This window comes from Telopea speciosissima, chromosome 7, assembly GCF_018873765.1.
Source record: "Telopea speciosissima isolate NSW1024214 ecotype Mountain lineage chromosome 7, Tspe_v1, whole genome shotgun sequence".
Taxonomy (NCBI): domain Eukaryota; kingdom Viridiplantae; phylum Streptophyta; class Magnoliopsida; order Proteales; family Proteaceae; genus Telopea; species Telopea speciosissima.
This window is the reverse complement of record NC_057922.1, coordinates 25,555,436-25,570,952: the sequence shown is the minus strand read 5'-3', so window position 1 is coordinate 25,570,952 and position 15,517 is coordinate 25,555,436. Positions and strand designations below refer to the sequence as shown.

The 15,517-nt window shown below is 39.8% G+C and overlaps 1 protein-coding gene and 2 pseudogenes across 1 annotated transcript; all 3 read left to right on the top strand.

The window, feature by feature from the left end:
• Positions 1–1,238: 1,238 nt before the first annotated feature.
• On the top strand, positions 1,239–5,987 carry LOC122668389. Its single transcript, XM_043864963.1, has 4 exons — positions 1,239–1,962; positions 2,099–2,103; positions 2,177–3,850; positions 5,792–5,987. Exons 1-3 carry the CDS (start codon positions 1,248–1,250, stop codon positions 3,791–3,793), a joined length of 2,337 nt encoding a protein of 778 aa, XP_043720898.1. The 5' UTR covers positions 1,239–1,247; the 3' UTR covers positions 3,794–3,850; positions 5,792–5,987.
• A 2,244-nt stretch (positions 5,988–8,231) lies between these two features.
• Positions 8,232–10,243, top strand: LOC122668388 (annotated as a pseudogene).
• A 2,618-nt stretch (positions 10,244–12,861) lies between these two features.
• On the top strand, positions 12,862–14,945 carry LOC122668387 (annotated as a pseudogene).
• Positions 14,946–15,517: the final 572 nt, after the last annotated feature.

The following is a 15,517-nucleotide window of genomic DNA, read 5'->3' as shown; positions in this document are numbered from 1 at the left end:
GAAGTGAAAAATTGCCTTAGGAATGTTGAAACGAAATCATACTCCTTGAGCCCACCCCCACCTTAGTAACCACATGTCAAACCAAATCCCAAGTCGATTTAAAGGAGAAAATTCTTGCTTTGGATGCCTTCCAAGTCACTTGATCGTGGATCTTTATCCCCTCAATTTGTCTGTCCTTCAATTTTTTCAATTTCATCTAATAAGAGGGTGGAAATGATCATCCTACCCCTTGCCCGAATACACTACCCCACTATTAAAGAAGAGCCTTTGACACTATGGCGATAGGGTCGCACTCACCATTTCTTAATAATGTATTCACAATAGTCAATCTATCCAACCCTGTATCATATTTAATGTGCTCATTATTTCCATTGAAAAAGACACAAAAAAGGGTACCAAGGATCAAACCAGAGAGAAGTCTTAAGATCATTGCCAATAATGAATTGAACAAACTACTTTATCTCCATACATTAAATACGTTTTTGCCATTCTCAAGAGCACTTCTTCATCTTCCGAACTGTTCACGCCAAATCATTCTTTAAATACCTATGAGAAACTCATTTCACCCAAAGCGACTCTTTTTCATATCCACTCCACCAAATAGGCTTCAAAATACCCGCCAAATTCATATCAGTAATTTTTTTTATACTTAATTCACCCTCTCTCTTAGGTTTGCTCACTATTTTCCCAAGAGATTAAGTGAATCTTTTGACCCACATTAGGACAAGAACAAAGAAAATTAACAAACATGGATTTTAATTTCTTCTTAACTTTCCTAGGTAGGACAAAGATGTTAATCCGGTAGATATAAAAAGTTGAGAACTGCTTTCTCAATTGAATTTCCCCTCCGCAGCTTTCCCGCTAACCAAATGGGGCTCGAGGAAAGATCTCCTTCTCTCTCATATATATAGGATTCAGATAAGAACCACCGGAATCTACGGCAAATGAAACTTACCGGAATTTCAAGAAGAACCACCGGTTTGGCTTAAGGGGAGCTGCCCGTTGCCCATTGCCCGTCGTCGGACACTCACACACCTGTCTCTCAACAAACTGACCGAGTGGCCGTTTTCTGTTCTCACCGCCTCGATTTCATTTATTAACTCTTAAGGAGTCTTTGTGAATCTTTTGTCTCCCTGAGCTAGTTTTATTGTCTCCACTTCATGTTCATAGAAGTAAGGCAAAAAGAAGGATCTTTGAGGCTGTTCTGTTTTGGTTCTATTTCTATTCAATCTCGGGTTATTATACGAATGGCTTGCCAGGAGATTCATTCATGGACGTTCTGTGGGCTCGTCGGGGCTTTTCTGGATCTTTGGTTGTCGTATCTCCTGCTTTGTGGATCGGCTTTTGCCTTCTTTACTTCAAATTTTTTGGGTATTTTCGGTTGGTACTTGCCGTGTCTCTGCAACGGACTTTTTGGTGTTCCTCATGGAGGTATTTGTTTGCAGAGGTTTCTTATTGACTACCCAACTCAGAAGATCTCATCTGTTCAAATGTCTGTGATGAGCAACTTCCCTTTCGATTCCATCTTCATGAATGACCAAGAATGTCAATTGAGTGTTAGATTATTGGGAGATACTGACCACAGTGATGGACCTCAGGAGATTGAGGGAGAAGCCTCTTGCAGCTCCATCTCCTATGCCAAGAGAAGATCTCAAAACTTTGTTGTCAGAGACCCATCTTCCAAGAGGGAACAGGTTGGCTTATTGATAAGTTCTGCTGTACGTGATGGCCGCGCTGATGTTAAGGGAAAGGGAGTTGTGAATCAGAGGCCAAGGTCTGGTTTACGTTGCCGGCGCAGAGCTGTTTTTGTACGTAGTAAATTCGCGTCTGTCTCATCCTCTGACCCTCCTCGGCTTATCAAGCGAGAGGTCTCTCATTCCCCTTACTGCATGAGCGAATTTGGTCATGAAATTTCCGAAGAAGGCTCAGTGCCTATGAATTCTGCAAGGTTTGCTCTCCAAGGTGAGCGAGAATTCTTAAACCTGTTTCCATATATAGCCCCTTTTGCGCTGCCCGTTCAAATTCTCTGTTTTTCAATGAAAACATTCTTCAATTGTCTTCTTGAACATGACTTGTTGATTTCAAGTTGGTTTATCAGACTTTGTATGCTAAAATTTGCATATTGGTAACTGCATAAGGAATTCTCATGTTTTTGCTTTGAGATTTTAGATGACAGTGGGGTCACACTGGTGGTCGACTGGCTGAAGGAAGCCTACATGGCTTTGAACTGAATAGATCATTTGGTGAAAGTAAGGTCATGGAGACAGATGCATCATCTGCTAGAGAATTAGTATGCAACGTTCGAGATGGACTGGGGTTTGATGGGAATGAGAAAAATGTTATTAGAGTCTTGGAACAAGCAATTGACGAAGAGCAAGCTGGTCGTGCTGCTCTGTACCTTGAGCTAGAGAAGGAAAGAAGTGCTGCTGCAACTGCTGCTGATGAAGCCATGGCCATGATAATGCGTCTGCAAGAGGAGAAAGCATCAATAGCGATGGAAGCAAGGCAGTATCAGAGGATGATTGAAGAGAAATCTGCTTATGATGCAGAGGAAATGGGCATTCTCAAAGAGATTCTTGTGAGGAGAGAGAGGGAGAAGCACTTTCTGGAGAAGGAAGTGGAAACTTACAGGCAGCTAATACTTTTTAACAATGAGAGCTTGGAAGGTGATGGAAATGATATGGTGGAAATATCAGCACCAAGGTCTACTTTTTCATTGGACTCAAGTGAGGATCCGGAATCGATGCTGCAGCGGATTAGTGAATCTATAGACAAAAGAGAAATAGAGAAAAATTTAAAAACATCATCCAATTATGAGGCACAGAATTTTGAGGGACCAATTTCTGCTTATGCTTTTGTGAAAGAGCTACCATCTTCAGACTGGGATAGGGATGCCAACCTCCTTAAACAAGTGGATTTTCAGAGGAAAGTAAGTTCTGACAAAAGTCATCCACGTGTGCCAGGGTCCCGTGGTGATGGTAACCAAGAGGTTCAGGAGAAGGGAATGGTATCCATGGATGAGGAAAGATCTGTTCTTCAAAGAGGAGGGCAGATATCAGAGAGAGAGTCCAGGTTATATAAGTTAAACAGCCCTCCTAAGCATGGCTTGCTTGGGAAAACTATTATTTCAATCGATAAAGAACACGGTCAAAAGAGTAATGCTAGGCAATGTCAAGGACTTGAAATGAAGGCTGACTCAAATCCTTGTGGAACTGAAATGATTTTTCCATGTGATGGTGAAGAGTTTGAGAAGTGTGGGAAAAATCAAGATCGACGAGGAAGTGATCAACAATTTTCTAAGGTTGAGACTGAATCAAGTCTTTACAATGTTCATGTAATTGACGATAGATCTAAGTTGTGTAAAGAGGAAGCTAGAGAAGAAAGTCGAGCACAGTTGACAGACACAGCTTCAGACAGGTTTAGGATACATGGTCTTCCATCTGACCCCTCTGGTGTCAGTAGGATTGATGCTGCAACTGATCAACCAAATGCAAGCAGGGCAGCAACTGAGAAGGATATTCATAGAAGCTGCTCTGGCTTTACTGCCGGGTTGCCACCAATCAGTAACATACATGGGAATTCTTTTCCCTTTGGCTTGCGGAGGAATTCCATGTCTGCAGTTGATAATGAAAGACTGAAACTTGAAACTGAAGTTGGGTGGCTAAGAGAAAGGTTGAGGACTGTGCAGGAGGGAAGAGAGAAGCTGAGTTTTTCTGTGGAGCACAGGGAAAGGGAGAAAATACAGTTGCAACTCTTGGAGGATATAACAAAACAACTTCAAGAGATTCAGTAGGTAACTGAGCCTGGAAAAGCTGTTAGGCAGGCTTCTTTACCCTCAACATCTTCAAAGGTGTGTGATAAAAGTTTACAGTTATTCCTATTTCAATCCGTACAAAATATGCAAAATACTACTTACTCCATCCAAAATGACTGTCTACTTCGATAAATCTAACTTTTTAAGAAAGATTTTCATTGCTTTAATTACTCTCGTGTTTTTACTAATTTTCCAACTTTACAACTTTACCCTTCAAATATTTGCCATACCCGTCCCTCTTCTAATGCACTATCCTCTTCCCACCTGAATACATTGAACAAGCTAAGGGTAATATGGACAAGTACAAAAATTTTAAAGCATTTAATATGGTAATAGACAAACAAAATGGGACAGAGAAAAACTCCAAACAAGAGTCTTTGTGGAACAGAGGATCACATTGCTTTGGTATCGATCATCCATTGATTTTGTTGGTGGAAGTTGGTAGTTAAGTATTTCAATGTGTTCATTCAACTGATCGAATTTGATATAATTTGGATGAAATTTATGAGGCTTGCTGCAAATCCTGTGTTAAAATTTTGACAATATGGGGTTCATCAAAATAATTTGCACAAGCTTTGCAATCTATCTTTTTTTTTTTTTTGACACCACACTGTAGCTCTGTGTGTGTGTGTGTGTGTGTGGTGGAGTGGGTGGGTGGGAGTAACTAGGTGTAGAAGTATGGCAAACGGAAATTCTAAGAGAAGAAAAAAAAGGCTATTGTTAAGCATAAATACTCATAACGTCCTTCATAAGGCGTCTTCTATGTTTCTGCTTCAGAATACTGAGTAGTGACAGAATGAAGGAGATACTAGAACTAACATGATGCCTTGAATGAACCTAAGGTATCAACTTCTTCACACCGTTATTTTCTTCCCCAAAGTTATTAACTACACTGTACTAAGTAGGACTGGATGACATGATTCAAAATGACACTTTATTTTTCTGTATTTTTTATTGGAGTCTTGAATTGCTGGGTGCTTCTCAAACTGTAACTACATTTTGAGGAAGGTTTCAGAGTGATTAGGTCATGGACAATTGTTCTGATGTCTGCACAGTTTTAATGATTGTAGGCTTCTATGATTGCTTTATGTGTTAGAAAGGTAACTGTTAAACCTGTCTAATTATGGTTATTCTTGGTATCAACTTTTACTTGGTTTGTGAAGTTAGACATTTTTCGAGCTTACTTGCATGGGAATGCTTCAAACCTATATATACAATTAGTCTACTTATACTTAGATTTCCGTGTAGTCAACCTTTGGTACTGATTATTTTTGTTAAGGTAGTTTTCATACTCTTTGTAGAAAGTCAGCTAGCAAGTCCAGTCGGATTGTAGGAAACTCCTATTTTTGGGGCTTGGTGTACTATAATGTCCAGATAAGGTACCCATCTGCTCACTCCTTTTATAAATACTTTATGGATGCTAAGCAGGCCAGTAATGGTTATCTTCTTCTTCTCTCCTTTTATGGTGTAATACTATACAGAAAATTGTGTTTCCTGGCGGATTTGTCGTGAGGATGCTAGTGGCCTTCCAGTGTTAAGAGTGTAACTGTATTTGTTTGGGTTTGGGAGTGAGCTCTTTCTTTGAGTGATCGAGTGTTTTGTTTTGTCCTGTTATATTTTGTACTCGATTGGGCTTGGGGTTAGGCGGGAATGTCCCCCCCCCCCCAATTGTATTCTTCTTTAATTTTGATTCATTTTAATTCGGGTTAAAAAAAAATTTGTGTTACCATTTTCTTTCTTGGACATTTTTTGGGACAATATACTTCTTTTATTGTACTCTTTGCTTTGTACTTCAGTTATTGGTTGTATTACTTGTATGTTGTTTCAGTACCAATACTGTCATATGTCCATACTCTGGCTGCTGACCTAATCTTTTAGGGGCTGTTGCTTAGTATGCTGGTGTTGATGGCTGCTAACCAGAGTTTTTCTTTAAAATGGCCCTAAACTGTTTTCAGATTACTTTTCTTTTTTTTTCAGGTTAGCTCAAAGAAACGCCGATGTCGAAGTGTTTCATTGGCACTCCAGAATAGCACCTGAAACAGATCTGGCATCTAGTGACTCAATGCACTGGAGATGGCCAGTTTATAGTTGAAAACATTGTTGCAATAGCACGTAAGGTGAAAACTGTAACACTTGAAAGCATTGTCTACATCTAGATAGAGTTCTAGTCAATCCATTTCTGCCTTTAATGAGTGCACCTGGACAGATACGAGGGCTCATTCTAATGATATTTTACTGACATGGTCTGATGCTGAAATCTCGAAGGCGGCCTTCTAAATGATGATGTATTATGAACAAAATTTACTGTTTATATTCCAATGCGTGTCATGATCAAAGCCTTCTAAGCTTGCAAATGATGGCACTGATGATACTGGTGCTTATGGCTATTGGCTGATAAGAATCTTTCATCTGAAATGGTGGCAGGCTACCAGGATGGGAAGTGGTGGATATGCTGATTGCTTGTGGAGAGGGTGCCCTACTACTATAGGCAGTTCGGATATTTGTCTAAGAGGAGGAAAAAGAAAAGGACCAAAGGAAGAAAAAAAGGATTTTTTTTTTGGTTGATGCAGCCATGTTCAACACATGCCTTTTGTGAAGTGGTGAAGATGTAATTTAGTTCTTATGGATCAGGGAAGGAATGAAATAAAGATGTGTTGTCTTTTGGCCAGTGTTTACTTTCTTCTTGCTACTTATCATTAGAATTTTTGTTGTATGACTGCTGGTTTTATATCTACTTAGAAAACACTGTAGAAACTTATTCTTGTACAGTTATAGAATTTGTTGTCTCTCTTTTTATAAGTTGAGCTGAAGTTCCATAAATAAAAAAAGGGCCCGTATCCAGTGCTGCTCCTGCATATGCTGTGAGGTCCTGGGAGGGGTGAGTTTGAAATCAGTCAGGATTCAGCTCCTCTTCCTTGGAGGGCATTGCCCAATGAGTGTTCAATGAGACATCCAAAGGCTGGGCACACATCCTAATGGCTGATTGGGCACGCACTGGAATGCATGCGAAACAGTCCAACCGTTGGATGCTTCATTGGGCACTCATTGGGTGATGTCCTCCAAGGAGAGGAACCCAATCCGAAGGATGAATAGTGTTTTACTTTCTCACTGACCATTCAGGATGCTATAGGCCATGATTGGGCAATTTGATGCATGAATCAGGTTTCCACTGGAACTGTATTATGCGCCAGGAATTATGTCATTTGAGTCTTACTGAGTCACCCAAGACTCATCTGTTTTGACTGAGTCATAGAAAACCGCCGATTTTGGTCAAAACTAAAAACTGGTTCAAAATGGTTGAACCATAATAACTCCTTTAGCCAATCTCTCTATTTCTCACTGTTCTCCCCATCTTCTTTACCTGTTGCTGTTCATGTTCGATAATATTGACCCTAGCCGTAAAAACTTAACTCCTCTGTCACTTCTCGTTGCTGCAACTTCTTGGCCTGCGCGATACAGTGACGACAATTGCAAAACATTAAAACTCTTCTCATTCCATGAGATTCTTTCGTTTCTCTACCCTAACCTCAGGCTTTGGGGTTACCGCCCTCCCTTCTCCATGTGATAAAATCCCTTCCTTGCCCCCCTCTATTCTCTTTTCCCATGGCAGCATTGATTTATTATTTTTTGTTTCTTTTCTTGCAAACTCGATTTCCATTCCATAAGTTGTTCAAATGCTTAATAAGAAGAGTCTTGTTGCAGGTAAGGTTTTCGATGAATGGCCTACAAGAATATATAATGGAAACTGTGCATTATCCATCCAATCATCAAAATTGTATATTTTGGTGGGAACTGTATATCTGGCAGTACAGAGATAACTGTGTTATTCAATGGATGGTTATTGCTATCAGCCGAATATAGCACTGCCATCTTTAGTTGGCAAGCTATATTCGGTTCCCTTGGCAATACCTTCCATACCTGTTGTTTCCTCGTTTGCGCATCACAAGATCGGCAACCTATAGTTACCTTATATTTCATGTGAATAGAATAGGAAGATTTTCTATATTGCATGTGATGGACATAGTAAGTTCTTTGCTGAAAATTCTTACCAAAGAAGGATCTCACCACTCTTGTATATAACTTCACAATGCTCACGCTTTTAATCTCTTTCTATCTCGGTCTAGCAATTGCATATTGCATTGGGGAGTCTGGGGGACTCTTTGGTAGCTTCCCTTCATTCACTGAAACTAATTCCTACCTTCTTCCTCATGCAATGCACAGAGTATTAATAGCTTCGTGAGTTCTCCCCTCAACGTCACCCCAGGCTTCAAGACCTTTGACCGCTATATATAAACTCACAGCTACACCTTTTCTCATCTCATCTCATCTTATCTCTCCCCAATCCCCATGGCCCCCCCAAAAAAAACAGAAATCATGACCTCAAAAAACAAAAAAAGAATCATGGTGTCTTCAGATTCTGAAGGTTCTGTGCAAAAAAGATCTGCAACTTTCAAATTAAGTCATCAAGCAGCTCCTGCAAAAGAAGATTCCATAATAACAATGTCACAAGCTGCTCCACTTGTGGCTACCTATAATGATCGCGTTCGACCACTACTTGATGCTATTCATAAACTTCGTCACTTGAAGGTCATGCAAGAAGGCATAGAGCTCCCAACAATCGTCGTAGTTGGTGCCCAGTCATCCGGCAAGTCCAGTGTTCTCGAGTCCTTTGCTGGCATCAGCCTCCCTCGTGGTCAAGGCATCTGCACCAGGGTTCCCCTCATCATGCAATTACAGAACCACCGAAACTCTGTACCTGAGCTTCAATTGGAGTTTCATGGCAAGATAGTTCCTACTGACGAAACCCATATTGCAGAATCTATTAGTTCTGCCACAGATGAGATTGCAAGCTCCGGTAAGGGCATCTCTCATACCCCTCTTACACTTGTAGTGAAAAAGAAAGATGTCCTTGATTTAACCATGCTAGATTTACCTGGTATTACCAGGGTACCTGTTCATGGGCAACCAGAAGACATTTCTGAACAGATTTCTAACATCATAATGGAGTATATAACTCCAAAAGAGAGTATAATTCTCAATGTCTTAACGGCCACAGTTGATTTCTCAACTTGTGGGTCAATTAGAATGTCTCAACGTGTAGATAAGACTGGTGAGAGAACCTTAGCCGTTGTAACCAAGTCTGATAAAGCTCCAGAAGATCTTCTTGAGAAAGTTACTGCTGATGATGTCAAAATCGGCCTTGGTTATGTCTGTGTAAGGAACCGAATAGGAGATGAATCCTATGAGGAAGCAAGGAAGGAGGAGGCAAAACTCTTTGAATCACATCCCCTTCTCTCTAAGATTGATAAATCCATTGTGGGCGTACCCATTTTAGCTCAGAAATTGGTTCAGATTCAGGCAACCAGCATTGCTAAATGCTTACCTGATATTGTCAAGAAGATCAATGCAAAACTAAATCAAAACAATTCTGAGCTTCACAAGATGCCTAAGAATATGACGAATGTAGCTGAAGCAATGACTGCCTTCATGCAAATTCTTGGATCTGCAAAAGAAACACTGAGGAAAATTCTTCTCAGAGGGGAGTTTGATGACTACCCAGATGAGTTCATGCACTGTACTGCTCGAATGGCGGAGATGCTGAATGAATGTTCAAAAGAACTGCATTTGAAGAGTGAAGTGCAGAAACCAAAAGCTGATTTTCTAATGGAGGAAATCAAGGTTTTGGAGGAAGTCAAGGGAATCAGCCTTCCTAATTTCCTTCCTCGCACGGCTTTTCTTACTGTCTTGCGAAAGAAAGTCAATGAAGTATCAGACACTCCTTTGGAATTCGTTAGACGAGTCTGGGCTTATATGGAGGAAGTTGTGATCCGTGTACTGTTAGAGTAGTCATCAAGCTTTCCACAACTCAATTCCTCTACCAGAATGGCAGTTCAAAATCTAATGACAAAATTGAAATCGCATTTAATCAAACATGTAAGAGAGATGATAGAAATGGAGAAGCTGACAGACTATACCTGCACACCTGAATACATTTCTACATGGAATTCCCTTATGTTGAAGCAAGAAGAATTCATGCAGATAATGAATGATCATTCGAAACCTACTAATTTGGAACTTGAAGGATTTGGAAAGGTTGAGGTTGGGCACTTGAGACAGCATGCCTTGGTTGTCCAACAGGCATTCGATATGAAGATGAGGATGGCTGCATACTGGAAGATTGTGCTGAGGAGGTTGGTTGACAGTTTGGCCCTGCATCTTCTGTTTTGTGTCCAGAATTTGGTGAACAAAGAGATGGAAGAAGAGATGGTTTATGAGATAATAGGTCCCAACAGAGGTGGAATTGAAAGAATGCTTGAAGAATCCCCTTCCATGGCTACCAAGCACGAAAAGCTCCACAAAAGCATCAAACTGCTCAGGGAATCAAAGGAGGTTGTTGCAAATATCATGGACAGGATTGCTGCTAGTTAGGGTTTAGAATTTAATTATTTTATGCATGATAAATTTTTTTACTCTTTTTTTTTTTTTTTTTTTTTTTTTTTTGGGTGTTTTTGTTTTTTCTTTCCTTTCTGGTTGTAGTAGTCCTAGTGATGATGTTAGTTATTTCTATTTCACTTGCTTACGATTATATGGTTGGCATATGTAATGTTATATGTAAGGGTGTCAATTGGTCTGGTTTCAGTTTGTTTTTGTACGAGTTCAGTGTGGTTTTTGCATGTTGAAATAAAAACCGAATCAGATAAGAATCAGTCAATATAAGAATCGTTTTGCAATCGATCCAATTTTACCAGTTTATATTCGGTTTTTGTTATCCTGTTTACATACGGTTTGTACTTTGTAGTATTGGTTTTGGAAAATGGTTTGGTGTTTTAATCCCTAGAAGATGACATGTAGAAATGATTGACCAAGGAATTCGTCTTAGCAAACTAATCTCGTTGTTTTGATATAAAGAAACAATCGAATGGGTTGTCTTAATCATTGGGTGTGGGGTGTGCTTCATCTCCATCTCTTTTGACAACAAAGATAAGGACATCACTAAATTGTGAAGTGAGCAACTTGTAGTTAGTAGTACTAGACCATCTATGTGATTTTGTGGTTAAGAGTTACATCTCCAGAAAATAGCCAAGGGCTTCCAAGGTTACGAGTCTCGAGGTTTTTTGAAAAAAAAAGTGCACAAAATTATTAAAAAAAATTTAAAAAGATTACTTTGTCATTTATACAGAGAAGGGCTTATTACTTATTTGTGTTCATCCTGTGTATTCGGTTTTTATAAATAGTTCTTATTCGGTTATGAGCTGAATTGAATCAAACCAGGTCATTTCTTTTGTATTCGGTTTGCTTTGGTTCGATCCTAAACGGTGGGTTCCGGTTTCATTTGACACCCTTAGTTGTATGGTTTACCAAGGAAAGTGTAATTTGATTGGACCAAGTAAAATCCCCAACCCAAAAATAGAACCAAAAACAAAAAAATTCCTTTAGTTTCCTTTGCAACCAAACAAAGCCTTCAGAAACTCATCAGGATTTAAGAGTTTACGGTGGAAGCATAAATTTTGATCAAATTGAATAAAATTTAGGCATTTTTAGGTGCAATTTGATCATCTTTGTCAAACTTGTGGAAATTAGGTCAAATGATAAACTTGTGGCTGCAATGATCTCTGCATGTACACCCATAGTGTTTGTGAATAAGTTGAATCAGGAACTGCTACATACTCTGCTACATGCAGAGATCATTCAAGCCTTGAAAAACTGTCAATTTTAAATGCAAACTTGAAACCAGGAGACCCTCAGGACTGATGTCTTTTGTTTGTTTTTTTATTTTTGATAAGAGATATCTTTTATTTGTTGACACATGAGAAAGAAAGAAAGAAAACATAAAGGATTTTATTAGATAAGGAGCTAAGCTAACAAACATAATATACAAAACAAGAAGTAGCCAAGAGATGTTACATCAATAGAAAACTGCATAAAAGGGTATGGCTGGGCTGTGCTACACACATTCCGAAGATTGATTGGGCTGGGCATGCACTGGGATGTGTGCGACACAACCTAACCTTTGGATATTTCATTGGGCACTCATTGGACAATGGTTCTCCAAGGAGAGGAGCCCAATCCGATGGGGATGAATAGTATTTTCCTTTCTCATTGACCGTTCAGGATGCTATGCGCCATGATTGGGCAATTTGATGCATGAATCAGGTTTCCACTGGAACTGTATTTATGCGCCAGGAATTATGTCATTTGAGTCATACGGAGTCACCCAAGACTTATCTGTTATGATTGAGTCCTAGAATAAGTGCCGATTTTGGTCAAAACTAAAAACTGGTCCAAAATGGTCGGACCATAACTCCTTTAGCCAATCTCACTACTTCTCCCATTCTCTGAATCTTTTTTACCCTGTTCGTCTTCGATAATGTTGTCCCTAACCGTAAAAACCACAACTCCTTTAGCAAACTCGATTCTCATTCCATAAAGTTTGGTTTCCAGGACCTTTTGATACATCAACATTTCCCAAGGGCTTAATAAGAAGAGTATTGCGTTGCGATTGATTCGATTGACGTTCGGCATTTTTTAAACCACAAAACGCTTTGTTTCCATTTCGGTTGTGGGTTGCAGGTAAGGTATTCGATGAATCACCTACAAAAATATATAGTGGGAAACTGTGCATTATCCAATCATCAAAATTGTATATTTTGGCTGTACAGAAGTACTGTGTTATTCATTATTATTAATGGATGGTTATTGCATGTTGCATTGGGGCATCTGGGGGACTCTTTGGAAGCTTCCCTTCGCTCACTGCGACTGGAAAGTTCTCAAAATGGATGCCTTTTGTTGCTTCTTAATCATCCATATTTAATGCCTTTCTGGAGACACCAAACGAACCCCTGCTCCAGACGTTTTTCCTTGAGACTAATTCCTCCCTTCGTCCTCATGCAATGCACGGAGTATCAATAGCTTCTTGAGTTCTCTCTTCAACGTCACCACGATATTCAAGGCCCTCCACCCTTATATATATTATCTCACAGCTACACTCTTCTCTTTCATCTGTCTCTTTTTTTCATTCCATGGCCCCAAAGAACAAAAAACAAATCATGGTGTCTTCAGATTCTATAGGTTCTCTGCAAAAAAGATTTGCTAGTATCAAATTAAGTCGTCAAACATCATTTACAAATGAAAATTCTATAATAACAATTTCACAAGCTGCTCCACTTGTGGCTACCTATAATGACCGCGTTTGGCCATTATTGGATGTTGTTGATAAACTTTGGCACTTGAATATCATGCAAGAAGGCATAGAGCTCCCAACAATTGTCGTAGTTGGTGACCAGTATTCCGGCAAGTCCAGTGTTCTCGAGTCACTTGCCGGCATCAGCCTCCCTCGTGGTCAAGGCATCTGCACCTGGGTTCCCCTCATCATGCGATTAAAGAACCACACGAACCCTGTACCGCAGCTGCAGTTGGAGTTTCATGGCATGATAGTACCTACTGATGAAATTCATGTTGCTGAATCTATTAGTTCTGCAACAGAAGAGATTGCCGGCTCCGGTAAGGGTATCTCTCATACCCCTCTTACATTAGTTGTGAAAAAGAAAGGTGTCCCTGATCTAACCATGGTAGATTTACCTGGTATTACCAGGGTACCTGTTCATGGCCAACCTGAAGACATTTATGAACAGATTTCTAACATCATAATGGAGTATATAACTCCAAAAGAGAGTATAATTCTTAATGTCTTATCGGCCACCGTTGATTTCCCAACTTGTGAATCAATTAGAATGTCTCAACGAGTTGAGAAGACTGGTGAGAGAACCTTAGCCGTTGTAACCAAGGCTGATAAAGCTCCAGAAGGGCTTCTTTAGAAAGTTACTGCTGATGATGTCAACATCGGCCTTGGTTATGTCTGTGTAAGAAACCGAATAGGTGATGAATCCTATGAGGAAGCAAGGAAGGAGGAGGCAAGGCTCTTTAAATTACATCCCCTTCTCTCCAAGATTGATAAATCCATTGTGGGAATACCCATTTTAGCTCAGAAATTGGTTCAGATTCAGGCAACCAGCATTGCTAAATGCTTACCTGATATTATCAGGAAGATCAATGCAAAACTAAATCAAAATGATGCTGAGCTTAACAAGATGCCTAGGAATTTGACAAGTATAGCTGAAGCAATGACTGCCTTCATGCAAATTCTTGGATCTGCCAAAGAAACTCTGAGGAAAATTCTTCTGAGAGGGGAGTTTGATGACTACCCAGATGAGAAGTTCATGCACTGTACTGCTCGAATGGCTGAGATGCTGAATGAATATTCAAAAGAACTGCAGCTGACTGGTGGGCTTCAGAAATCAACAACAGAGTTCCTAATGGAGGAAGTCAAGGTTTTGGAGGAAGCCAAGGGAATTGGCCTTCCTAATTTCCTTCCTCACACAGCTTTTCTCACTGTCTTGAAAGGGAAAGTAAATGAAGTGCCAGATACTCCTTTAGAATTCGTTGGACAAGTTTGGGCTTATATGGAGCAAGTTTTGATCCGTGTACTGTTAGAGCAGTCATCAAGCTTTCCACAACTCAATTCTTCGACAAGAACGGCAGCCCAAAATCTAATGACAAAATTGAAGTCTCGTTCAATCAAACAAGTAAGAGAGATGGTAGAAATGGAGAAGCTGACAGACTATACTTGCACACCTGAATACATCTCAACATGGAATGCCCTTATGTTGAAGCAAGAAGAATTCATGCAGATAATGAATGATCATTCAAAACCTACTAATTTGGAGCTTGAAGGATTTGGTATGGTTGAGGTTGGGCACTTGAGGCAACATTCAATGGTTGTCCAACAGGCATTTGATATGAAGATGAGGATGACTGCATACTGGAAGATGGTTCTGAGGAGGTTGGTTGACAATTTAGCTCTGCATCTTCTATTTTGTGTTCAAAATTTGGTGAACAAAGAGATGGAAGAAGAGATTGTTTATGAGATAATGGGCCCCAAAAGAGGTGGAATTGAAAGAATGCTTGAAGAATCACCTTCCATGGCTACCAAGCGAGAAAAGCTCAACAGAAGCATCACATTGCTCAGGGAATCAAAGGATGTTGTTTCAAATATCATGGACAGGATTGCTGCTAGTTAGGGCTTTATTTCAAAGGTTTAGTATTTGGTTACTTTATGCATGAATTTTTATTCTTTTCTGGTTATTTTAGTCTTTGAGCTTATCTGGATCAATAGTGATGGTGTCAGTTATTTCTAGTATTTTTCTGGTTGTAGTAGTCTTCAAGCTTTTCTGGAGTCATAGTGGTGTGATGTTAGCTCTGTCTAGTATCTCCCTTTTGCCTATGTAATGTGGTTGTGCTTTAATGAATCAAAGGAAGTAGTTCTTTCGGTCTTATTTAAATGAATTTGATTGGAATGAATAATATCCCAACCCAATCCTTAACAACAAAAAAATTGCTGTACCATTTCTCATCTACTTTCTACTCTAGAAACATATATTCTCAAAATGTAGTCCCCAAATGGATAATATCTTTTCGGGATGTAGTTCTCTGTCCGGGAGTGTGGCCTACGCCAGCACTCCCATGTTTCTATCTCTCTCCTCCTCAAAACAAGAGGGCAGATGTGTCTTTTCATATGGAGAGGAGAGAGATAGACTCATGGGAGTGCTAGCATAAGCCACACTCTCGGATAGAGAACTTTCTCCCTATCTTTTCAAGAACATTCATTGGTGTTTTCTGTAGATTCTTACCCACACTGGCAGTATG

Coding starts and splice junctions, on each gene's coding strand:
- LOC122668389 (XM_043864963.1), top strand. CDS start 1,248: ATGGCTTGCCAGGAGATTCATTCATGGACGTTCTGTGGGCTCGTCGGG.